This window comes from Tenebrio molitor, chromosome 8 (genome assembly GCF_963966145.1).
Source record: "Tenebrio molitor chromosome 8, icTenMoli1.1, whole genome shotgun sequence".
NCBI classification, from domain to species: Eukaryota; Metazoa; Arthropoda; class Insecta; order Coleoptera; family Tenebrionidae; genus Tenebrio; species Tenebrio molitor.
This window is the reverse complement of record NC_091053.1, coordinates 2,518,160-2,543,024: the sequence shown is the minus strand read 5'-3', so window position 1 is coordinate 2,543,024 and position 24,865 is coordinate 2,518,160. Positions and strand designations below refer to the sequence as shown.

The 24,865-nt window shown below is 37.3% G+C and overlaps 3 protein-coding genes and 1 long non-coding RNA gene across 9 annotated transcripts in view; 1 reads left to right on the top strand and 3 right to left on the bottom strand.

The window, feature by feature from the left end:
* LOC138137420 (uncharacterized) overlaps nt 1-24,865 on the top strand; it is a 143,847-nt gene that overhangs the window by 100,555 nt on the left and 18,427 nt on the right. For 2 of the 5 annotated variants that reach the window (XM_069056798.1, XM_069056794.1), the window contains exon 1: nt 22,754-22,910. The exons of 1 other annotated variant lie outside the window; for it this stretch is intronic. The gene's annotated coding sequence lies outside the window, so the exon portion shown is untranslated. Of the gene's footprint in view, nt 1-22,752; nt 22,911-24,865 lie in introns of those variants that run through there. 2 more of the 5 variants (XM_069056799.1, XM_069056796.1) reach the window with 2 other exon arrangements.
* On the bottom strand, nt 2,693-4,012 carry LOC138137423 (uncharacterized). Its single transcript, XR_011161725.1, has 2 exons — nt 3,748-4,012; nt 2,693-3,691 (listed from the first exon to the last, which is right to left on the bottom strand). It is a non-coding gene; the product is annotated as an uncharacterized lncRNA (long non-coding RNA).
* Nucleotides 5,397-6,508, bottom strand: LOC138137422 (carboxypeptidase N subunit 2-like). The gene is made up of 2 exons (XM_069056803.1): nt 6,409-6,508; nt 5,397-6,359 (listed from the first exon to the last, which is right to left on the bottom strand). The coding sequence occupies exons 1-2, from the start codon at nt 6,454-6,456 to the stop codon at nt 5,592-5,594; spliced, it is 816 nt and encodes a 271-aa protein (XP_068912904.1). The 5' UTR covers nt 6,457-6,508; the 3' UTR covers nt 5,397-5,591.
* Nucleotides 10,430-24,865, bottom strand: part of LOC138137421 (carboxypeptidase N subunit 2-like) — a 34,243-nt gene continuing 19,807 nt past the window's right edge. Inside the window, exons 1-2 of one of the 2 annotated variants that reach the window (XM_069056800.1) lie at nt 11,447-11,603; nt 10,430-11,398 (exon numbers count right to left, since the gene is read on the bottom strand). In XM_069056800.1, coding sequence (XP_068912901.1) covers nt 10,451-11,398; nt 11,447-11,449 — 951 coding nt within the window. In that variant the 5' untranslated portion in view covers nt 11,450-11,603 and the 3' untranslated portion in view covers nt 10,430-10,450. Of the gene's footprint in view, nt 11,399-11,446; nt 11,604-24,865 lie in introns of those variants that run through there. The other variant, XM_069056802.1, reaches the window with a different exon arrangement.

Below are 24,865 nucleotides of genomic sequence, written 5' to 3'. Positions count from 1 at the left end.
CAGGAAATCCTCTTTTATTAAATTTTATATACATGCATACAGCGATCGTCTGTGCAAGAGCAGTAGTTGGGTATGACTAGTAGTAAACACGTCTCGGGCCAGCCGTCAAGCCTTGTTCTTTAGGAGGTAATGCATTAATTAGAATTAGATTTACGATAAATATTGTTCAATGGTGAAAAGAAAATGATCTTCAGAAAAATCTAATTTGCTTTCAAGAACTTCTTTTGCAAGTGATTGATAAGTCTTCAAATGGGATTTTTCCTTGGTTATATTTATTTTTAAAACTTCCATGGTACTGGAGAAAAAAAACAAATTATTTAGTCACCTTCTCAACATATCCCAAATATATTCTGGGGTACGTGTTAAGTTGCAGCAGTTTAAAGAAAAATTGTTACTGAATGTCTGCTTGAGTGCTTGGAAGAATTTTGTTATTCCAGCCATATGTCATTAGTGGAGTAACGATAGACAAGAATACGGCGTTATTTCGGAACCGGTAGCAAGAGTTCCGATTGTAATAATTTATTTTTTTTTATGTCATGAATACAAAATACTAAAACCTTTATAGGTTAAAAATTGACGCACAAAAAGCGACTCATTATGATTTCGTTAATAAATAATCTTGAAATTATATTTGTGCTTATTTTTTTTTTTTATAATAGTTAAATTGGGATATTTTCAAAGATCGGGAGTGCTATGGTCACCATGGCAACCGAATTGTTTTGTTTAAATAAATTATTGAAAAGTTTGCGCTACTTCCATGTTGTGTTTTTGTCGATTGTTTTACGTGTTAAAATTTTTAATTTGACAATACGAAATACTAATTCAAAATACTGTTCAAATTTTGACAATTTTTTATAACATAATTTTTTTTTCTAAAAAATAACTTTTACCATTTTTCATTAAAATCTTATTTCCTGTGTTTAAATGTTTTGTTTGTCGGATATTCTTTGGCAAAGAATAACTTAAATAGCACCTACCAATACAACATGATACCAAAAAAAAATTCTAAGACAATGAATTACTTAAAATTCAAAGTGAGTAGAACTCTTCAAGCGATCATTGTGACTGGTATTGGTAAAAAATATACAAGAGATGCTGAAAGTGTGTATTATAAAAATTAAATATTTTTCCCGGTTTCATCCTCTTCTATGTCATTTTCATCTAAAATTGTTGATGGTGGGCAATTACAGTGGCCTATTTTTGAACACGTTGTTTTTCAGGAATGGAAAAACAAAATAATCAAGGCAAGTTGTTGGTACTGTTGGGAGTAAAAAAAACGGACATCAAAATTGTGACATTTTCAAAAATTCAATATAACCCATTCTTTATTGTCAATGTGACAGTTTATGACAACTGGAACATTTGAAGATGTCAAAAATAAATTACTCCCTATATTTCGAACTTTTAGAGAAATAACGTTTTTCATGTTGTGTAACTAAAATTTTCAGAAGTAATTTTGAATGCCTAAGGTTGGTTACTATGAATTGAGGGATTAAGTTCAATTAAATATGCCGACAGAAACCAAAATTGATTGTGAAACGAAATATCATCTATCACTTAGCGAGGCGTTAGTCATTAATTTGCAACTGTGACAAGGAATTAGCCACAGCCTTACATTTTTGAGATATCTTTTTTCTGCCACCAGAAACCACATAGCCCCCAACCTAACCAAATTTATGGCAACCTAGTATCGAATATCTCTAAATCCTAGAGAGTAATTTATTTTTGACACGATTGTAGCACAGTTATTAACTAAACTGTCACAATCAGTCTAAATAAGTTTAAATGTAGGAAGGGCGGTTTCACACTTATGACTGTTATGTCAAAAATGATGTCTGTTTTTTTTTACTCTCCACTGTAAGTGCTTTGAAGTCCGGAAACTTTTGTTGAAATTCCTCGAAAACTAGAGGTGTTGAATAGGACGATTCGCCGTTTCTGAAGTAACACTGCACAATGAAAATTTTTTGCTCTGAAGTGAACATAGCAATAGCAATTTTAATAGTCAATAATTAATAATGACAGTTCTCCATTGTAATGACATCTGATGATATTTGAATTACATTTTTACGTGTTGCCAACTGAAGCGTATTAATCAGGGACCTCTGGATTTTTTTTATTTTCGATCGTATGGTATTACTAAACACTTTTTTGTCAAAAACCATTAAAAAAATTTATATATTTTCTTCTAAAAATGCTAACTATGCGACTCTAGAAGACAAACTGAACGTGTTTCTATCTGAGCCGGTCAACACCGGGCTACCGAACATCTGCCTATTGTTCTTCTTTTTCCACATACAATTCGTTCCAAACAAGTTTCAATATAACAATATACTCTTCCCAAAGTCATTCTATATTGTTCTCTAGTATTTTTCTTGCGAAAATAACGATTTCTAACTGGAAAATTTCAGTTCTTATAAATAAACAATAAATTAATGAAATAAACAATGAGCGGCAATTTTTAATCTATAAAGGTTTTAATATGTTTTATTTGTAACACATTAAAAAAATTTCGTTCAAATCCGAGCTTTTGCTGCCGGTTCCGAAATAAAAACCTAACGTTACTCCACTACATACAATTATCGTCCTAGGAGGACCTGCCAGAAACATGAGTGTAAAGCTTGTCCATACGTTTAGATGTTTCCAAACAAATACCAAAGCAGATTAGTGTTGTAGAAACGAAATAAAGAGAATATTCATTGCAACATTATTTTATTAATAATTTCAACGCTCATTTACAAAATTGAAACAGAATCTAATCTTGTTCGCAAGAATTTGCATCGAACTTGTATTCCACCTCGACAAGTTTCTTCAGTTTCGTTTTGAGTTGATTAACAAAAGTTTCTTTCTCTTTGCACGGAAGAGGATTCATCTCGATGTAGAGACTTTTTAAATTAGGGAAGTTTGTGGCAATTTTGTCAGTATCGAAGGATGAAATCTGATTTTGTGCGATACTCAATACCTCGAGATTGGTCAGACCTTCAAATTCGTCCCAAGTCAGATTCTGAATCCTGTTGCTTCTTAATGTCAATGTTTTCAATTTTGGAGTATTTTTGAACAAACCCTTGGGAATCTTTTTCAACTTGTCGTTGTGTATTATTCCAATCGTTTCCAAATTTGTCAAGTCTTCGAACGTGTCAGAATCAATTTCCTGAATGCTGCATTTTGCAAAGAACAAAGTCGTCAATGTATTAGGAATTTTCAGAAAATCTTTTTTCAAATGAGTTACATTGTAACCTTGAAAATGGAGGACTTTCAAACTGGACAAACTCTCCAAAGCGTTTTGATCTATACGATAAGAATTCTCATCAAAGTCATACACCAAAAGTAGTTCTTCCAGTTTATCGCAGTTTTTCAAGATGTTCTTCGTAAGTGTGGGAGTAGTGTTAGTGGAATAAAAATATATTTCCAGAAATTTCAGTGTTGGTGAAGAACATAAAGCCCCATCTTCTATTTTAGTGTCGTCATATACAAAAATTCGAAGTTCTGACACGCCCAGTTGCGACAAAGAGTCGGAATAAATGGTTCTATTTAATCCTGTGATTTGAACTTTGGTGTAGTTTTTCGGCACCTGGATCGGTTTACCTTTCTCCAATGTAACATCCGAAACTTCCGGAAAAGGATCACTCCACAGAAATCTACAGTGGATGTGTTTCAGCAGAAATAAAACAAATATTACTGCTGGTAGTTTGACCTAAAAGAAAATATTTATGTTTAGTATATATTTTGAAGAGGAAAATGTTTACGAACCATGTTGGCTCCTTGACAGCAAAATGTAAACTGTTTATTGGGAACATGCACAGAGTGATATCACTTATCAGTGTTGTAGACTGCTGCAGGTGGATACAAGGAGGAATCAATAAATCACAGTATTTTATATCTGACGTTATTATTGTGTAATTAATAGTTACATTTAATTTTGTTAAGGTCAAGTTAAATCGTAAGGCTTAGACATCTCCATAAAATATTTTGTCTAGACAAGAATTCTTGGATTTTGAAATTAGAGTAAATCTCATGGATTTGCCAGTTCTGCATAAAATTTGGGAGAGAATTCAAACGAAACGTTTACACTATGATTCAGTTTCGATTCAAGTTGAAAGGCAAATTTTTTTCTTTCGGATTCAGTAGAACACATTTCAGAATAAAATACGCTTAATTTTGGCATATTTTTGGCTATTTTGTCGGCATCAAACAAAGTAATTTTGTTCTGGCCAATCTGTAACTCTGTAAGCGAAGACAATCCTTCGAATTCATCCCACGTCAAGCCCGTGATGTTGTTCGCGAAGAGGAACAATTTTTCCAAATTGCTGGCATTTTTGAACAGGTTCATAGGTAAATGGGAGAACTTCTTGTTGAAAACAATTGTAAGTTCTTTTAGACCGGTCAGCTCGTAGAACGTGTCTTCGTCAACTTGTTGTACGTTGCAGTCGACGATGCTCAAATGAGTCAGCGACTTCAAACCGTCAAAATATTCCTTCTTCAAATGGTGCAAGTCAAAACGCACCAACTTGAGATTTTTCAAAATTTTCAAGTCCAAAAATGCGTTGGGCTCCAGTTTTGAGGGATTTCCATACTCTCCGATTAATTTCATTTCTTCTAGTTTTTCACAATTCTCGAAAATGTTCCTCGTGAAAATCGGAACCTTGGCGTCTCTGTCGAAACTAACTTCGGTCAAGGGAAATCTGCAAACAGTTCCAGGTATCACTTTTGTTATGTGGGTTAAGTCGAGTCGCAAATGTGTCACGGGTTCCCACTGTGATAAAAATTGCGCGTAATTGAGAGTAGCATTCAAGTCCATCTGTTGTAATTTTGTGTACTTGTCTTGAAGTCGCAAAGGTTTTTCTTCTTCTAAGGTTACATTGTAAAATGCAGGTGAGTCTTGGCCCCAGATACTTTTACACTGGGCGCAACTGATAAGCAATGAGCCAAGTAGTATCAAAGGGATCTAAAATAAACAAATTAACCTAAAAATTGTTTATTAAAAAACACTGATCTTAACCATCTTCACTATTGAACTTTGAATGATGTTTTGTAAGCGTTACATCAGTTTTATTAGTCGAGATATCGAGGTCGCAAGGTTATCGTTTTGCTTTTATTTTTGTATTTGAATCGCTGATTGCAGAAAGTCAGTGAACAGAAATTTTGAGACTCGCAAAAAATTGCTTTTTTTGGGGTTTGCCTATGATAATTGATGAAACTTCAATCAAAAATCAAATACATATTGAAACACAATCCCTTTCAGCAGTATTTCAAAATATTTGCTTTACTCGCTTAAGACTGAGTGGTTTTTCAAGTAATAATCACAAAATGCTAGAAAACATGACGTGTACCCTTTCTGCAATCAGCGATTCATTTGTTTTTCATATTATATAGGTACTGAAATAAATCACTGATAATCATAATTTTTTTTAACTTTAATTGTTTTCGTCGCAACTGATATACAGATCGGGATATCTCTCTGGCACTTCAACAGACCGATGGAATTTTTCTTTGATTTCTTTTCTAAAATGTTTCCTGTGGCCACAAGGAAGTAGATTCATTTCGGTAAACAAAATCTTCAATTTAGGCAGATTCTTAGCAATTTTGCTCGCATCTCAGTAAGTTATCTGATTATCAAACAAATCTAGTTCTTCCAGTGAAGATAACCCTTCAAATTCCTCCCAAGTTAAGTTCTGCAGCTTATTGTCCGACAAGACCAAACGTTTCAGTTTCGGTGTTTTTTTAAACAATCCCTTTGGTAAACCAGTAAGTTCAATATCGTGCACGATTTCTAGTTCTTCTAGATTGGTCAAATCGTCGAAAACGTTCGAATCTAACTGCACTATGTGCAAGTTAGACATGATCAATCTTGTTAACGAGTTGTTTGTCAATTTTAAAAACTTCCCCAAGTGTTCCACTCTCAAACTGTCGAGTCCAAGGGTCTTCAGCTTCGACATGTTCCGCAAAGCGTCATCTTCAATTTTCGCAGCCTCGTTGTAGTCGCCCTTGAGGAACAACTCCTCGAGGGTGTCACATCCGTCGAACATTTCTTTCGTTAAGAGTGGCGGGTTTTTGTTCCTGCTCAGGTCCACTTCCAAAGTTTTCAAATTTGGTGACGAGCACAAGGCTGCAGGTTCGATGTGTCTGAGCTGGTTCCGAAGGATTCTCACTTCGGTTACGTTGTGGAGTTGCGACAAAGAGTCGGAGTAAAGGGTGTCGGTCAGGTCGACGATTTGGAGTTTGGTGGAGTTGTTGTCGACTTGAATGGGTTTGTGTTTTTGCAGCGTTGCGGAGATTTCTGCGACGGGGTCCTCCCAAAGGCCTCTAGTCAGACTTAAATGGATTAAGGAGGCGAAGAGAATTATAGGAGTTGCAAGATTCATCTGAAATAAGTTATGAGCATAATTTTTTGTTATTTGAAAGAGTACAAACCATGTTTTTGGTAGACATACGAGAGTCAACTGAAGTTATGAAATGCATAGAAATTGTAGCGAAATCGAGAGTTCTATCAAGAGGTCTCGACCTGTGAAGAGTAAATGTTTATACCGGGTCGGACCAAGAAGTTTTGTGTTTGTGAAGAGAAATGGCAACTATGTACGAAAATTTATGTGGGTGGAGTAGAGTTACCATTTGTATGACCTTTCATTGGCGTGCATTTAATTTTTTTATTTCATTGCACATCAACTTGACAAATGACAAAGCAGATTAAGGTAGCTCGGTGGCCGCATGGCTGTCAGAGACAGTGCTCCGAGGTCGCGGTCCCGGCGCTAGTGAGTTCGAATCTCACCGAAGGGGGAGGATTTTTTCCAAGGAAGGAACCCCGCCGCACCATGTAAGGATTTTTTCCTTAGGGGAAGGAAAAAAACAATTACGCCGACCGCAAGGTACCTGATAGGCCAGGAGTGGTGAAAGGGGAAGGCTTTAAAAAAATAAAATGAGAAAAAAAAAACAAAGCAGATTAGTATTGCAGAAACGAAACAAAGAGAATATTCATTGATATCAGTTATCAGTGTTACATAATGCTGCACGCGGATATAAGGGGGAATCAATAAGTCACAGTATTTTATCTCATTTTATTATTACAAGTTGAATTTAAATTTTTTAAGGTTAACTTATATTATAAGACTATGACATTTCCATTAAATATACAGTGAGTTTTTTTTAAGACTGGCCATAGGGTTTTACGTGCTAATTTTTCAACCCCCTGTTAACTTTTGTTCCGATAAAAATATTCAAACCATTTTTGGAACAAAATTGGAAGATTTTTAAAACTGTCGGATAGATTACAATTTAATATCCCAAACTGTCGAAAAAGTTGTGAAAAAAAAAATTTTTGGGCGCCGAAATAATAGTACGTCGAGCGGCCGCCAGAGTAGCGCCATTGTCGGCTCCACCAGCACCTGACGATCTCCACTTTTAATATTTTTTTCACAACTTTTTCGACAGTTTGGGATATTGAATTGTAATCTATCCGATAGTTTAAAAAATCTTCCAACTTTGATCCAAAAATGGTTTGAATATTTCCATCGGAACAAAAGTTAACAGGGGGTTGAAAAATTAGCATGTAAAACCCTATGGCCAGTCTTAAAAAAACCTCACTGTATATCTTGCTTTTTTGACTTTTTCAAATTAAAGTTAAACTAACGGATCATATAATTCGATTCAAAAACTGGGAATTAATCGAAACCAAACAATTACACTGTAATTTAGTTTCGATTCAAGTTGAGAAGCAAAATATCTTCTGTCAAATCCATTATCATTCGTGTCACAATAAAGTACCCTTAAATTTGGCATATTTTTGGCTATTTTGTCGGCATCAAAAGAAGAAATTTTGTTTTCGCCAAAATATAACTTTCTAAGCGAAGACAATCCTTCGAATTCGTCCCACGTCAAGCCCGTAAGGTTCTTCGCGAAGAGGTGCAATTTGTCCAAATTTCTGGCATTTTTGAACAAGTTCATAGGTAAATGGGAGAAGTTCTTGTTGAAAACAATTGTAAGTTCTTTTAGACCAGTCAGCTCGTAGAACGTGTCTTCGTCAACTTGTTGTACGTTGCACTGGGCGATGTCCAAATGAGTCAGCGACTTCAAACCACCAAAATACTCCTTTTTCAAATGGTGCAAGTCTAAATACACCAAGTTGAGATTTTTCAAATTTACCAAGTCCAGAAATGTGTTGGGCTCAAGTTTTGAGGGATTATCAGAAGATCCAAATAAACTCAGTTCTTCTAGTTTTTCACAATTTTCGAAAATATTCCTCCTCAAGATGGGAACCTTGGCGTCCCCTCTGAAACTAATTTCGAACCTTCTTAACGTGGGAAAAGTACAAACAGCTCCAGCTTCTATTTTTGTTATGCGAGTTAAGTAGAGTTGCAAGTCTGTCACGGGTGCCAACTGTGATAAAAATTTCGCGTCAAGAGTACCATTCAGGTCCATCAGTTGTAATTCTGTGTAATTGTGTTGAAGTTGCAAAGGTTTTCCTTGTTCCAGGGTCACATTGTTAAGTGTAGGTAAGAGGTCGTCCCAAATACTTTTACACTGGGCGCAACTGATAAGCAATGAGCCAAATAGTGTCAAAGTGATCTAAAATAAACAACAAATTAACCTAAACATTGTTTATTAAAGAATGCTGATCTTAACCATCTTGAGTATTAAACCTCGAATGATGTTTTGTAAGCCTTACATCTGTTTTATAAGTCGAGATATCGAGGTCGCAAGGTTATCGTTTTGCTTTTATTTTTGTGTTTGTTTTTCGTATTACATAGGTACTGTAATAAATCACTGGTAGTGACAACACTGTGCAACAAAAAAATGTTGAAGTTAATTTTTTTTATGTTTTTCGTTTCTTTTGGTTAAAACAAGTATATCCCTAGAAGATTTTGTCATATTTACTGGCCTATCATATATTTTTATTTTTTCAACATGCAAAAATCTACGTTTTTCGCACATTTTAGGCATTTGTATTTTATATTTTTAATAATTATTTTAACTATGTATTTGGTTTTTTAGTAATTTTGATTCATATTTCATCGACTTTTTAAACCAGTATCTCGAGTTGGTCTCTAGAACGCTTTTTATCGCAATTTGAATAGTGCACTACATCAGAAAAAACTCAGGAAAAAACACAACCGATAAGCCCCACAATTTCCTGCAGGCATTTATCTATCATTATTTTCTTTCATTTCCAATATTACCACGCCTTCGACATTTGTCTGTTCACATTCCCCATATTGTTTTTGTTATCTCTGTGGTTATTATATTGGATCGAATCAAGTGAAACATAAAATTAGGACAAATTCTAAATTTTCGTGTTTTTTCAAAAAATATTTTGGTTTAGAAATATTAAATCAAAATAAACCATGGGTACCGCATGTCATTTGTGGATCTTGCCGTGCAACCTTAGAAGCCTGGTTGCGAGGGGAGAAGCGTAAAATGACATGTGGTATTCCAAGGCTTTGGCGGGAACCGCAAAATCACGTAAATGATTGTTTCTTCTGTCTGCTAGATCTCTCACACTTTAAGAAAACAAAAAATCGTTTTCACATTCAATTCCTTCTTTTCGAGCTCCTGTTCTACATTCTGTGGAACTGCCACCACCAACAAACGACTTTCGTCGTCTGAAGAGAGTGCTTCTGATTATGATGTTCCTTGTTTTTTAGAAAAGCTGGTCTTAGGCGAAGAAAATGTGACAAATCCGCACGAGGAACATGAGACAAATCCGCACTTTCTAACTCAGCACGAATTAAATGATTTAATTAGAGATTTAGGATTGACAAAATGCAACGCAGAAATTTTAACATCACGATTAAAAAAATGGAATCTGCTTGACAAAAGCTGCAAAATTACTTCTAGCAGAAAGCGACATGAAAGGTTCTTACAACATTTCTGTTTGCAGAAATGGACCTAGAGCACCGTCCCGACGATTGGCGTTTGTTTATTGACTGTTCCTCCAAAAGTCTTAAATGCGTTCTTTTACATAACAGGAATCAACATCCTTCAATACCTGTTGCCCATTCAAAACATTTGAAAGAAAATTATGACAATTTGAAGAAACGATGCCAGTTAGAGCGCTCAGTGCTTGGAAAGCTTTCAGAAATGTTGTTGAAATTTTTTTGGGAAATAACAAAAGTCCAAACTACCAAGAGTTAATTGAAGACATGATAACAAAACATCAGACTCTTGGTTGCCGCGTGTCTCTAAAATTACATGTTCTTCACTCGCATTTGGACTTTTTAAAACATTAAAAAATTAACTGCGTTTTACTTATTTTATTTTTTTAAAGTCACGATAATCAAGAAAAGGAAGCAAGATTGAAATTTAACAAAAAAAAAAATCTTGGCTACACTGATCACTTCAAAAAAAGTGTTGGTAAGGTCTTATTTGTTACACTACCATCTACTAAAATCAAGCAAAAAATTTACTGAAACAAACAGAGTAAAATTTTGATGCACAGCGAATTATTATAATTTTTTTTATTTTAATTGTTTTCGTCGCAACTGATATACAGATCGGGATATCTCTCTGGCACTTCAACAGACCGATGGAATTTTTCTTTGATTTCTTTTCTAAAATGTTTCCTGTGCCCACAAGGAAGTAGATTCATTTCGGTAAACAAAATCTTCAATTTAGGCAGATTCTTAGCAATTTTGCTCGCATCTAAGTAAGTTATCTGATTATCAAACAAATCTAGTTCTTCCAGTGAAGATAACCCTTCAAATTCCTCCCAAGTTAAGTTCTGCAGCTTATTGTCCGACAAGACCAAACGTTTCAGTTTCGGTGTTTTTTTAAACAATCCCTTTGGTAAACCAGTAAGTTCAATATCGTGCACGATTTCTAGTTCTTCTAGATTGGTCAAATCGTCGAAAACGTTGGAATCTAACTGCACTATGTGCAAGTTAGACATGATCAATCTTGTTAACGAGTTGTTTGTCAATTTTAAAAACTTCCCCAAGTGTTCCACTCTCAAACTGTCGAGTCCAAGCGTCTTCAGCTTCGACATGTTCCGCAAAGCGTCATCTTCAATTTTCGCAGCCTCGTTGTAGTCGCCCTTGAGGAACAACTCCTCGAGGGTGTCACATCCGTCGAACATTTCTTTCGTTAAGAGTGGCGGGTTTTTGTTCCTGCTCAGGTCCACTTCCAAAGTTTTCAAATTTGGTGACGAGCACAAGGCTGCAGGTTCGATGTGTCTGAGCTGGTTCCGAAGGATTCTCACTTCGGTTACGTTGTGGAGTTGCGACAAGGAGTCGGAGTAAAGAGTGTCGGTCAGGTCGACGATTTGGAGTTTGGTGGAGTTGTTGTCGAGGTGAATGGGTTTGTGTTTTTGCAGCGTTGCGGAGATTTCTGCGACGGGGTCCTCCCAAAGGCCTCTAGTCAGACTTAAATGTATTAAGGAGGCGAAGAGAATTATAGGAGTTGCAAGATTCATCTGAAATAAGTTATGAGCATAATTTTTTGTTATTGAAAGAGTACAAACCATGTTTTTGGTGGGATACACAAGAGTCAACTGAAGTTATGAAATGCATGGAAAATTCTATCAAGAGGTCGCGAACTGTAAAGAGTAAATGTTTGTACCAGGTCGGACCAACAAGTTTTGTGTTTGCGAAGAGATATGGCAACTATGTACGAAAATTTATGTGCATTTAATTTTTTTATTTCATTGCACATTAACTTGACAAATAACAAAGCAAATTAGGTGTGGCTCGGTAGCCGCATGGCTGTCGGAGAAAGTACTCCGTGGTTGCGGTCCCGATGCTAGTGGGTTCGAATCCCACCGAAGGGGGAGGATTTTTTCAAAGGAAGGAACCTCCGCCGGGCCGACCGAAAGGTACCGTAAAAGCCGTATGGCAAAAAACGGGAATGGCAATTAAAAAAAAAAAAAAAACAAAGCAGATTAGTGTTGTAGAAAGCAAAAGTCAACTGAATTTATAGAAGATTGTAACGAAATCGAGAGTTTTATCAAGAGGTCGCGACCTGTAAAGAGTAAATGTTTGTACCAGGTTGGACTAACAAGTTTTGTGCTTGTGAAGAGTACATTGTAATTGTTGGCGTGTGGGGCGAAGCGTTAGCATGTTTTAAATGTCCCACAGAGACAATCAAAGGACTTCCTAGTATTCTTCAACCTCCAAAGTAATTTTAGCCAATTCGCGTCGTCAACTCGAACCGCATTACGTTTAAGCATTCAGCTCTTGCAACCTGATCATTGCACAAAGCCACTTTCCAAGCTCTCGCTAACGAGGAAACTTCGAACCTTTATATCCCATCAAACAAGTATCCAGTTTGATCGGCTCGAAATAAACATATCCAGGAAAGTTTGCTCTCTCGGTGTCGAATCAATAAAAAGGTAGTCAGTGTATTTTTGCAAGACGCTAGGTCATCAGTTCAAGCGAAAGCTCACTTTATAACCTGCGGTGATTGCGAGCTTTAAACATTACAAGAACCTAAGTTCGATTCGGTCCGGGCTTAATAGTCTGGCGTGGATGATATGAAGCTCCGGACTGTAGGGTGGAAGCTCCGAGCTTCAACCGCTAAACCTCTTTAACGAGCTTAAGGGATTGAAATACGCTTTGTTTATGTGTTGCTATGCAATAGACGGCGTCTGCCAGAGGAGGGGGCACAGTTTTTTTATACATTTTCCCCTAACGAATTTGTGCAATGTGTGAGTGAGCACCATCTTGTTCATAGTTTAATACAGAAACAAATACTTTACCAGCATTTCTTCTTCTTCTTTATTTGTTCACCTTCCTTTTTTCTCTGTTCTGTTCCTCAAAAAATAAATAAATCTCGTGCCTCGTTCTAGGTAAATTGTTGAAAAATTATTTGCTTCCTGAGGGCCTGCAAGGACTGCCGCCACTGTCAGGATTCTCCAAGATTGCAAATTGATTCGAGCTCAGTAATGAACAATAAACCTCGTTTGATCCTTGAAACATTTTTATTTACGATGTCGTAAGGGACTGTTCGTTCCAGTGCTGTATATATGTTCTTTATTTCCTTCCAGGAAACATTGTATAATGCAAATACAAATTCGATTTCCGGGATCTCAATCAAAAATAATCTCTGGAATAGGTCAATACGTTCGGGCGAGTTTACGGAAAAGTGCCTTTGATTTATAATGATTGGAAAAAATTGAATACTGTCTTCCGTGGAATATTCTTCCCATTCATTTACTTAAAAAGGGTCCAGCATCAAATTTTCTTATCGCAGCTCTTTCCAAAATTTATGTCATTCTGGATTTTACCATAACCTGGCTGGATTTAATTGACGCAGTGAAGGATGAAAGGAACATCACCGATATGGCGAATTACTCGCTGAACCAAAAATAATCCTACGTGAGCTCCACGAAGGCAGAAAGACCAAGTAACTTGTTTCAGATTTTTGATGTTGGTTTCCACCCCGAGGCGGCCATTAAAATAAATAAAACAAATACAGCTGACGTAGACCCTCATTAACCTCAGTGAAAAGCCTTTGTTCTTGTCGTTTCATTCTCCTCTCTCTAATAAAACTGCCCATTGATTCTTTCTTTGCCAACACCACGACGCCCGCACCTCCGGAGCAATCCCTCAACGCTGACCCTTTTCTTCTGCACGAAACGCGCTTGTCCATTTGTTATTCATAATTTGTCAGTCAGGTGTAACAGATGCTGCGGTTATAAAAGCAAATTATGGATCCTCCACCTCTGCTGCTAATATATGAACGAAGTTCAACAAGTATGAATCAACACGTCTCTCGAACTTCGTCGACAAGAAAGTTTGCTCCGACGAAGGAAAAAATGGAATGGCAAACAAGGTGCGAACGAGTTGTTAATTAATTTTATCACAAAATTTTAAACGCGCAAGTGTAAATCATAATATCGTGACTGGGCTCAATGCAATTAAATGTTACGTGAGTAGGTATTGGATTCTCTCATGGGCTGTGACCTTGGAAATATCTGCACGAAAGCGGAGCGATAAACCAGTGAAAAATCTGCAAATGAAAACGTCGACTACTTTACATGCAAATGACGAGAGAGAAACGACAGTAATGTAACGAATAACGATGTTTTCAATTATGCGTGAGCGAAAGTGAAACCTTCACCCACTGGTAACTATGGATACAGACTCACTTTCTAGGGAGATATCGAACAAATGGATTTTTTCTTCTTTGACTTGCTTTGAAACTTGTTTACTTTTTGTCAATCCGGTCCCGCTGTTGCATATTTTCCCAATTAATGTAAATCCAATTCGCACGCGCTGCACTCGAGCAGTGAAAAAAATTCATGAGTCGAACAGTGCGGCGCATCTCATTTTACTTTGAAATTTCGAGATTCTAATAATGTCTGAAGTGGCCTGAAATGACACAGTCTAAGATTTCATTAATATTCATGCACCCCTAAGCTTAAACAACTGAAGGTGGCTTTGCATTACAATTACTCGAGTATCGCATGCACACTAGAAGCACGAGGAAATTGCCCCTTTGAGTTTTTATTAACCACCACCAGAATCGGAAAATTATTTATAGAACACAAAACGTGAAGTTGTAATTTTTCTAAGAAGGATCACGTGAATTATGAAGAAATTGCATGAGTCGTAACGCTGGGTATTTATCAAAGAAGGAATTTTCGAACCGAGGGTGGAACATGATTATAGTTTAATTTGATGGAAGAGCTTTTGTGCGTTTGATTAAAGCAAATGTAAACTCGAAACAGTAACGGAAAATATGAAAATGCGGAAAATAAACCGGATTAAATGATAAGTAACTTCAAAGCAAGGATAAGGACGAATGAAAAACGGCGATTGTAAGATTCCGAAGGGAAGGTCGCGCTTTTTCGCACTAAACGAATAAAAGAGGGTACAGTGGAGGAAGACATTGATTAATACGCCATAAAAGAGTAACTTTACGGACCATTTGAGCATATCAAGGTCATTGGGAACTTTTACGGAGCTTCGGTCCCATCTAATGACATTTCAAGACACTATTGCCTCTCCTAAACGCGGTCTATCTGCGGACATTTTCATGCAAACGTTCGTGGAAAATTTATCGATCGGAGGAAAAATGTGGAAACTGCATGACTTTCCCATCATATTCCGATGTAATTGCGTGCTTAACCAAGAAGCGAAATTGTGGACTGCCATTATGCGCAGCAATATTAAGAATTTAATTCGGGAAAAAAATGCGCACGACGTTTCAGCTGCGCCACAACTGAAACAGCTTGCTCCATTTAGAATTTTATCCAGATGTGTTGAAAAACGTTGTTTTCTCTTTCAATTAAAATTATATACATATTAGTGACAAGGGACTAAAGTGCACCCTTTCATTCCTTAAAGTAAGCTTATTGCGCTAGCGCAACGAGGACAATAATTACACGAGGGATGAAAACGCACTTACTTACATAATATATTTAATCATTTAATACCAAAAGAAACAGGACACACAATGTACATATACCGTGCCATCAAAAAAATAAAAATAAAGTAGGCGAAAATGGTGGTTTGAACTTTGAACCAATCAAAGCATCAGAATAGCACAATCCAGGTAACTCGATGTTTTTTTAATTGATCGCACGTTACAATACAATATATATATACAATAATTGGTTTTTTTGTGTGAAAATTTTTTTCCATATTTTTTTCATATACTTTTAAACATTCTAGATAAGATAGTAAGTAGTTAGTACGGCAATTTTGGGACACCTGTATATTTATTAATTTATATTATACAGGGTGTATCAGAATTCGACCGACAAACTTTCAGGGCAGATTCTATGGTCAAAAATAAGCATAAAATTCTTATTACATAGGGGGTGGAAAACGCTCAGTTTGCGAGATAATCGACTAAAAAGTTTTATCAGTAACAAAAGCAATCGGGTGAAATTTACGGATGAAACGTACAAAAATAAAAAGGAGCTATGTACAATTTACAAAAATTGTCAAAATTTCGCTCCCCTATTCAATACACAGATAACGCCATAAAATCCCAGGAATTCAGATCGTAATCTGTTTTATGTTTTTGTTGATTATCTCGCAAACTAAGCGTTTTTGACCCCATATTTATTAAAAATTTTATGCTTATTTTTGATCATAGAATCAGCCTTGAACGTTTGTCGGTCTAATTTTAATTCACCCTGTATATTTGTTTTTGTTCTTTTGCACATTTTCCACTGTGTTTCTCAAATATACTTTTAATTTTCTTGTTCATACATTACTTTGACAAATAATGGCAACGTAACAATGCCATTATCAACAAATTAACTTAGTCGGCTGTGCTTTTACTCCCAGGGACTAAAAGCGCCACTTGACTCCCACTTTTAAGGGACTAAAATAACGTCGTGGAAGAAATATTTTCATGGAGACAAAAATTATGTATTGAACAAATATAAATCTTAATTTTTCGGTTAATAAATAATAATTATACAATGGAATAGTAAAAAATTAAATAAATAACTACAATAAATAAATATCTTGAGCAGAGTGGTTTAAAATAATAATTTCTGAACGCAGTGCCCATTTTAATTCAGTTTATTTAGTCAACAAATCCTTGCGAATGTTTTTGCGTCAGTTTCCAGAGCGAGATAGAAGTATGTTTGCCGAATGTACGTTGGAAAACATGTTTATAGATCTTTGTAAACTGTTGATCGCTTTATTAGGCGTCAGGTTTTGTAAAGAATTTAAATTAAATCTTATTTTGTGGTTTTATCAAGAGGTATCAATGTTGTTGGAATATTTCTTTAGTGCAATGTCCCCAATCAAATCAAAAAATTTGCATACATGATTTGTAAACATTGGAGGAAAGAAATAAAGTATGTTAAAAAACATTATACAAGAACTGAAATTGATTAAAGACCAATTGTTATTAAAACATAAAAGCAACAAGAAAATCATCTCTCAAAATCGCTTATGAAAATGATACTTTCATCACTCAATTTAGTGAGGAAAATAGGCGTTTGCATCATTAGTGCGGAAAATGGAGAAAGTAAACTCACTAGTGAAGAAAATGTATTTAACAATCTACTACATTAACAATCTACTCCCTACTTATTAATATAAAAAATTAAAAACACTGTTATTTGTATTAATTGAAACTCCAGATCCGGAAGATTAAAAAAATAGGGGAGTAAAATAATTATAAAGAAATTTAAAATTGAGACTCATTTTCATAAGCGACGTTGAAAAAAATAGAATACACAATTCGTGATCAAAGTGCGATTTTTCAACTCGCAATACTACCCTCACTCGCTGGCGCTCGTGAGTATATCATGTATTGCTCGTTGAAAAATCAGGCACTTTCAACACTTATAGTGTAATATACTATTGTTTTCTTCTGATTTTTTTCCTTCCCCTTGAGCATACATTTTCCTCTGACATCTTGTATTTTCTTCTCCCACTGTTGACTTAGAAATTAATAATGCGTCAACATCTCTTAAAACTTCGAGAGTCGAAAATTTCCGAAACAGATTTCGCGTTTTCCACATCGTCCGGATAAGACGAGCTTAAAACTTGTTAAACAACAAGTCGGCTCAGGTGTCGTAAATTCTTTAATTTTTAAGTCAGGACGAGGGCAAAAAACATAAATATTTATTTCACCTCGGCTTTAACCAGAAATGGGGGGATTAGCGAGTTCATTACGCCGCCAGAGAAGTTATTTGCTGATTAACGGTCTTCAAATTTAGACAAGCAAAGTTTAAATCCACCCATTAAGAGTGGAGACTACAAAAGTTCGCGATGGAGATAACACCCGTGATCCTGCAAGGATAAATTTTCATTCAGAGATGGCGACACGAAACTTCCATTTTTTACACATTAGTCGATAGTGTTGCCCGATTTATTTCCTTATTGTTTTTAAGCTACAGCGTAAAAGCGTAATAATTTATGCTAAGCGCTGGATTTATGAACAGTAAAAATTTTCAAGTTGGGATCCAGTTGGCAACGTGGTACCTATGGGACAATCTCGTGTTTTATGACAGTCTTAAAGCAAAGGTTAAAGGACTGTAATAATAAATTCAGCCCCAGTTTTCACCAGAATATCCAAGCTATAATATGAACTAAAGATTTAAGGGGCACATAACCCGTTATACGTCGTCAAAACTTATTCAAGATGCACGCTGTGTTAAAAATGCCGCCATCAGTGCCGCATAAATAATATAATTTACAACTTGTTTATTAAAATAAGTGAACGAAGGGCGACGCAAAAAGCGAAGGAAAAAGGAACTATGCTTTATGTATTGAATAAGTGTACAGTTATATGAATAACAGTGTCTCTAAAACAGGACCTTGAGGTACACCCACAAACAATCATGATCATTACCAATTCTTATTTTCTGAGTTCAATCTCCTGAAAATAAATTTGTTTGTATTAATATCTGAGTAAACAATATCCGCTTGCACCTTTGTGTTGTGTTTTGTTGTTGATTTAGCTTCATGAAAATAATGAAGAGGCTTCGTTCGAGAAAGTGGAAAAGCTAACACATCATTTAAATGTGTGAAGTGAAGAGAAACAAACGCATTGGCACATTTCACTTTATTTGGTCTTTTAAAGAAAATTTTAGTAAGAAAATAAATTAACCTACTTTGAAATGTAGTGAAATGAAAAATGGAAGTATGTGAAAATTGCATTATGTTCTTGAGAAGCTGTGCAATCTAATTGCGGTTATAATTATAAAATACATTGTTGAGTAAAACCATAATCGGCGAGCTAAGAATTTCTGTCCTACGAATGAAAGATACTGGAAGATACAGCGAGATCGGGGATGTGTGGTCCAGAAAAGAAACAGGGAGATACATAAGGTTCAGGGGAGATGCATAGGGATCTGAGGGAGAAAAAGGGAGATCTGAAAGAGATATGGGGCGATATTGAGAAATCCGGAATGAGAAATCTAGAGGAAAGACAGAGAGATCCTTGGAGATCCGGTGAAGATACAGAGAGATTCAGACAAGATACAAGGAAATTGAAAGAGATCCGGGGTAGCATATCTGGGGAAGATACAGGCAGATCAGAGATAAGAAATCTAGGGGCGATACAGGAAGATGCAAAGAAAGAGGGAAATCTCTGCGAGGTACAAGGAGATCTAGAGGACCCTCGGGGACATCCAAGAAAGAAATAAGGAGATCCGGGTTGGGTGATCCAAGCAAGATAGAAATAGATACAGGAGAAGACGAGGGAGATGCATAGGGAGCTGGGGGATATACAGGGAGATTCAGGGCAGATACAGGAGATCTGGGATGGAAGATACAGTGAGATTTGGAAATGCTAAAGGGGGATCTTATTTGAGAAAATCACAGGAATCACAGAGAGATCGGAATTGAGGAGAGAAATAGGAGGATTTGGGGAGGATACAGGGGGTCCGTTGGAGAGGGAGGGGGAGATCTGAAAGAGATATAGGGCGATTCTGAGAGATCCGGGATCAGAAATTTAGAGGAAATACAGAGAGATACTGAGAGAACTGGTAACGATACAGTGAGATTCGGACAAGATACAAGGAAATAAAGAGAGATCCGGGACAGCACATCTGGGGAAGATACAGGCGGATCCGAGGTAAGAAATCCAGGGGATATACAAGAAGATACAGTAAGATCCAGAGGCGGTAAAGGAAGTGGCAGGAGAAACTTGGAGAGAAACAACATGACTGAGAGATACAGGAAGATATAGAGGATACACGGGGAAATCCAGGAGAGATATAAGGATATCCCGGATAAGTGATTCAAGCAAGATAGAAAGACATACAGGGATACCCGAGATGTATAGCGAGCTGAGGGACATACAGGGAGATTCAGGGAAGCTACAGGAGATCTGAGATAGAAGATCCAGTGAGATTCGGAAGAAAGACAGGGAGATCGTAGATGAAAAAATTAGAGAAAACACAGAGAGATTGGAAATTGAGGTCGAATTGAGGAGAGAAACGGAAGAATCCGGGGAAGATACAGAGGAATCCGTAAGGAGATTCGAGATGAGAAATCCAGAGGAAATACTGAGAGATCTTAGGAGAATCGATGAAGATACAGAGAGAGATACGGGGAAGAACAGGGAGATCCATGAAAATCTGGGATGAGGTCCATGGAAGAACAAGGAGATCCAGCGGTGATGCATAGGGAAATTGATAGGGAGCTGGAAAATATACAGGAAGATTCAGGGAAGCTACAGGAGATCTGAAATGGAAGATATAGTGAGATTCGGAAAAGAGAACGGGAAATCCTAGATGAAATAATCAGAGGAAACACAGAGAGATCAGAAATTGAGATCGGATTGAGAAGAGAAATAGGAGAATTCGGGGAAGATACAGGGGGATTCATTGGAGAGAAAGGCAAACCCGAAAGGGAGAGAGGGAGATTCGGGATGAGAAATCCAGAGGAAATACTGAGAGGTCCTAGGAGAATCGATGAAGATACAGAGAGACTCGGAGAAGATACAAGAAAACTGAGAGTGATCTAGAATAGCACAACTGGGGAAGATATGTAGATCCGTGATGAGAAATCTAGGGAAGGTACAGAAAGTCGCAGGAGAAATATAAGGAGATCTGGGAGAGAAACAGGGAGATCCCTGGGATATATGGGGAGATCTAGAAGAAACACGGGCTAATTCAAGATGGCAGATCCAGGGGAGATATAAGGAGATTTGGGAAAATCCAGAGAGATTCGAGATGACAGATCTGAGGAAAATATGGGGAAATCAAGGATGAGAACTGCAGAAGAGGTTTTGGAAATTTGCAGAATACAATAATGTCTGAGATGGAAGGTGCATGGAGATACGGGGGAGAAGAGGGAGTTGCATAAAAATCTGGGATTAGGTCCAAGGAAGAACAGGGAAATCCAGCGTAGATGCATAGGGAAATGCATAAGGAGCTGGAGAATATACAGGGAGATTCGGGGAGCTATGGGAGATCTGAGATGGAAGATATAGTGAGATTCGGAAAAGAGAACGGGAAATCCTAGATGAAAAAATCAGAGGAAAGACAGAGAGGTCAGAAATTGAGATCCGATTGAGGAGAGAAATAGGAGGATCCGGGGAAGATACAGGTAAATTTGTTGGAGAGAGAGGGAAATCCAAAAGAGATATAGGGACATTCTGGATGAGAAATCCAGAGGAAATACTCACACATCAATGACTCAGAGAAGATACAAGAAAATTGAGAGAGATCTAGAATAGCACAACTGGGAAAGATGTGTAGATCCGTGATGAGCAATCCTGGGAAGGTACAGAAAGTTGCAGGAGGTCCCTGGGATATCTGAAGGAAACACGGGGTAATTCAAGATGGCAGATCCAGGGGAGATATAGGAAATTTGAAAGAGACACAATAATGGCCGGGATGGAAGCTCCATGGAGATACGGAGAAGAACAGGGAGATCCATGAAAATTTGAAACCTCCGAGGAGGGTAGGAGAGGATAGGGGAGGTATTCTTCAAAAAAGATCTCTTGTCCGAAAAATTTCTAGCGATTAATCTCATATTTAAATTTGTCTATGAAAAATCATAACAGTATAATACGATAATAACAATAATGCTGAAACTGAGTTTTAATGAGACGCCATGACAGTTCATTGCCCACAATGGCGGCTGTACGTAATAAATTAAACCAAATCTGGTGTTAACGAACGATAGTTTTTATTACCTTGTTATGTAGATGATGTTTCTCATATTAATAAATTATAACGCTCCTAATTGGGAGTTTTAATTTCTCTAACGACAGAACTCTTCACACAATTTGCTCATTTACTCTCCATCTCCTAAAATTCAGCACACGTTGCGACTTTTAGTGAACTAAACACAAGTCTGTCATCTTCATAAGATATTCGCTAATTCATCCCAACAACTCGAGTCGGCCACAAATTCTTTAAAGCTCTACTCCTCAATTATATTATAGCTTTGACCCGAAAGGCCACAACGTAGACAACGCTTTGTCAATGTTTTCTCTGGATGTACAAGTTTATCTCCTTTGTAAAACACAAATCACATCCGTTCCGTCCGAAGCAATTTCTTTTTTTTAACACACCATTTTCGGTTTCAATAACATTCATTCCGACACGAGTTTTATTTTTACCTTGGCTCGGTATTTTTAAATTTTAATTTCACGATGCTTTCATCCACTCTTTTCCAGTCTTCTCAAATTTGAAACGAACATTTCTCTTGTAATATATAAATTCCAACGAAAAGAATAAAATCATTCCAGATTCATTAAAACGCTTAACTCATCTCCACAATAAGAGCGTACACTGTACAAGGCCACAAACAAAATTTACACCAGCCAATTATGTAATGTTGGCGGATTTTGCATCCTCCAGAGTGCATCACTCTATCCTGACGATCAGCACTTTATATCTTTGTTGTGTGTCTGAAGTTATAACAACCTGTTATAGTTGTTTTGCAAAAACACTAACAAGCTGTTAACTTATTCTAATTTCTTGGTCGGTCAAATAATTCCAATTCTGCTCTTCCAAACTTGTAATTTCTCTAGCGCACCTCTTTCGCGTATCATGACAGGTCGCAGTGCTACTCATCCACCAACAAGTGCACTCATCCCCCACAGCGCACATTCTCTCCTGTGGAGGAGCGAAAAAACCCCCCAGACCCTGTCCCATCAGTAATCTTTTTGCATCGTCGGGGCCATATTGTGTATTCCGCCCTCGCCCAATTCCTCCAATATTTAGTCAAGACGATCCGAAAGCAATACAAAAAAAGACAGGCGCTTAAGTCCTGAATAACAATTAATTGGAAATAGGTGGAAATAACGGCGTTTAAAAAACGACGTTATCCTCCGACGTGTCAACAGAATGCAGAGCGCATGTGTCCTTGCTCCTGTTCCATCTCCATGCCTCTATTATTCAGTGCGCGGCTAAGCTCTTCTTCGTACGGTCGAGCTTGAGTCGAAAGCTCCACTTGCTAAAGCTCCGCACACGTGAAGTGGTGTCGACTTTGGATGGGTCCAGTTCGAGGCCTCCATTGATTTGCGATATTGAAACAACAACCTAATTGTACGTAAGTTCGATTGGAAATCAATGGGATTCAAATCGGGACCTGTCGTCGCCTGTTTCGGTTTGGTTTTCTCGCCAGAAACGTTGCGATCATTGTCCCGACTTGACATCAATTTAAAATTCAGATATCGACTCGCAGTTTTATGTTCTTTGTGGATGGGACAAGTTTCTCGTTTTAAATTTGCATTTCATATTAGTTGGGATAAGCCGAAACTTATTTTATAATGTAGTTAGTTATCCAAGCCCGGTTCAAATTCAAATCTCGGCTCAGACTCCGTCGAACTTTGCACAAAAATCCCGACTAGGAGATAATCGAGCGGAAGACGTTTCGGACAGTATTACGTAGCCATCAGGACCCAGATAAGAACTGCTCGCGTCATTACTCGAGCAGTGGAGATGCGGGGCACGTCTTCGATTGCGCTTGATTTTCGAAAAATGTAAATTTTCGTTGTCACACTCAGGCACGGCTCGTGTGCAACATCTGTGAAAATGGAGCGTTGTAAACAGCTCCTCGCAATTAAATTTTTAGCTCGACTGACTCCTCGGGTATTCGCAATTAAATTTTTATTCGGACGATCTAAGTATAGGAAGCTCTTCAAAGATTCACTAGAAGTGGTAGTCGAGGGATTAGTGTGTGTTGCCGTCTGGAATTAAAATACCGGGGGAAGTTTTGCTAGGGGATGTAAAATCGGAAGAGTCAACCCTGTCGAGGTGCAATGTCACTATAGATTTATCGATTCAGTTCGGTGCAGCGAGCTTTCAGGTGCGTTTGTTGTGGTGCCGGTTGCGGAATATGCCATGGTATCGATCGGCCCAATTCGGAAAATTCAAAGTTTTTGGTTTTGCATTGAAGACATATTTCACGCACGGCCACTGCTCCTGCAAAAACGGTGAAATATGTTCTTTGTTTTGGGTGGACAAAAAACGGGAAGGGTTTTCGTTTCATATAAACCCAATTATGCGAAACGTACCTCGCGGGCTTAAGAGGACCCCCATTACACGACCCTTTTTTATCTAGTTAATAGGTGGAATTGAATTTTCCCAAATTTGGATTAGAGTTTTTACGTTTATTGCTCGTGTCGTCATGTCCGATGGAAAAGAAATGTCGGTTCGATTCGGGAATTTAATAGATCGGAAGGGAAGGTTTTACTTCCTCCTTAAAAATGGAATACATTACTCAACGCAAAAGTTATCAATCGACGCTTCGGTACAATATTTGGGTCGTAATTTGGCCTTTTATTGCTTGACCCAAAAAGCAAGTACAGTGGAACTTTCATTTCATTTATGGAGTCGTGAGCGTTTCTACAACCTAAATTAAATTTTACAATAAAATATTCCACTAATGGAGTGGTTTCATTATGATAAAACGCAATCGTGATGAAGTTAAGCAACGTCGTACAAGATCAATGTTTGGATGGGTGGCCGTCGATTCTTTTTGCGCTTTTCATTCTTATTTAACAATAAAATATTCCACTAATGGAGTGGTTTCGTAACATAAAACGCAATCGTGATGAAGTTAAGCAACGTCGTACAAGCCCAATGTTTGTATGGGTGTCCCTCGATTCTTTTTGCGTTTTTCTTTCATTTTTCACTTTCGTCCTAATTAATCCTGGCAGAACTTTTAGTTTAGTTTAATTTCACAGTTTCTGGACGTAATTTTGTCATGAATCCAGTTTGCAAAATCGCGCTAGTGGTCGGCCCGGTTTATTAACGTTTATAATTTGTGCGCAAAGCTTTCCGAGTTTATTATTCGAAGCGATGCAAATTAGCACCGCCACCGGACCGTGTTGCGTGAATAACGAGGCTGGTGGCAAACGTCAGTGTTTTCTTATAACCTGACATCTATCGTATTGGGCGAAATTAAAAGATAATATTTACGGTTGAGAGGCTGAGTCAACAAGGAAAAAACACTCAATTAGGGAGCTTTTCGACGATACTGGAAATTCCAAATAAAACATT

Bases quoted from the DNA above. Each gene is read 5' to 3' on its own strand.
- LOC138137422 (XM_069056803.1), bottom strand. From the start codon at position 6,456: ATGCATTTCATAACTTCAGTTGACTCTCGTATGTCTACCAAAAACATG. The intron at 6,360-6,408 runs GTTTGTACTCTT...AACTTATTTCAG, and splicing joins GTATGTCTACCAAAAACATG to ATGAATCTTGCAACTCCTAT.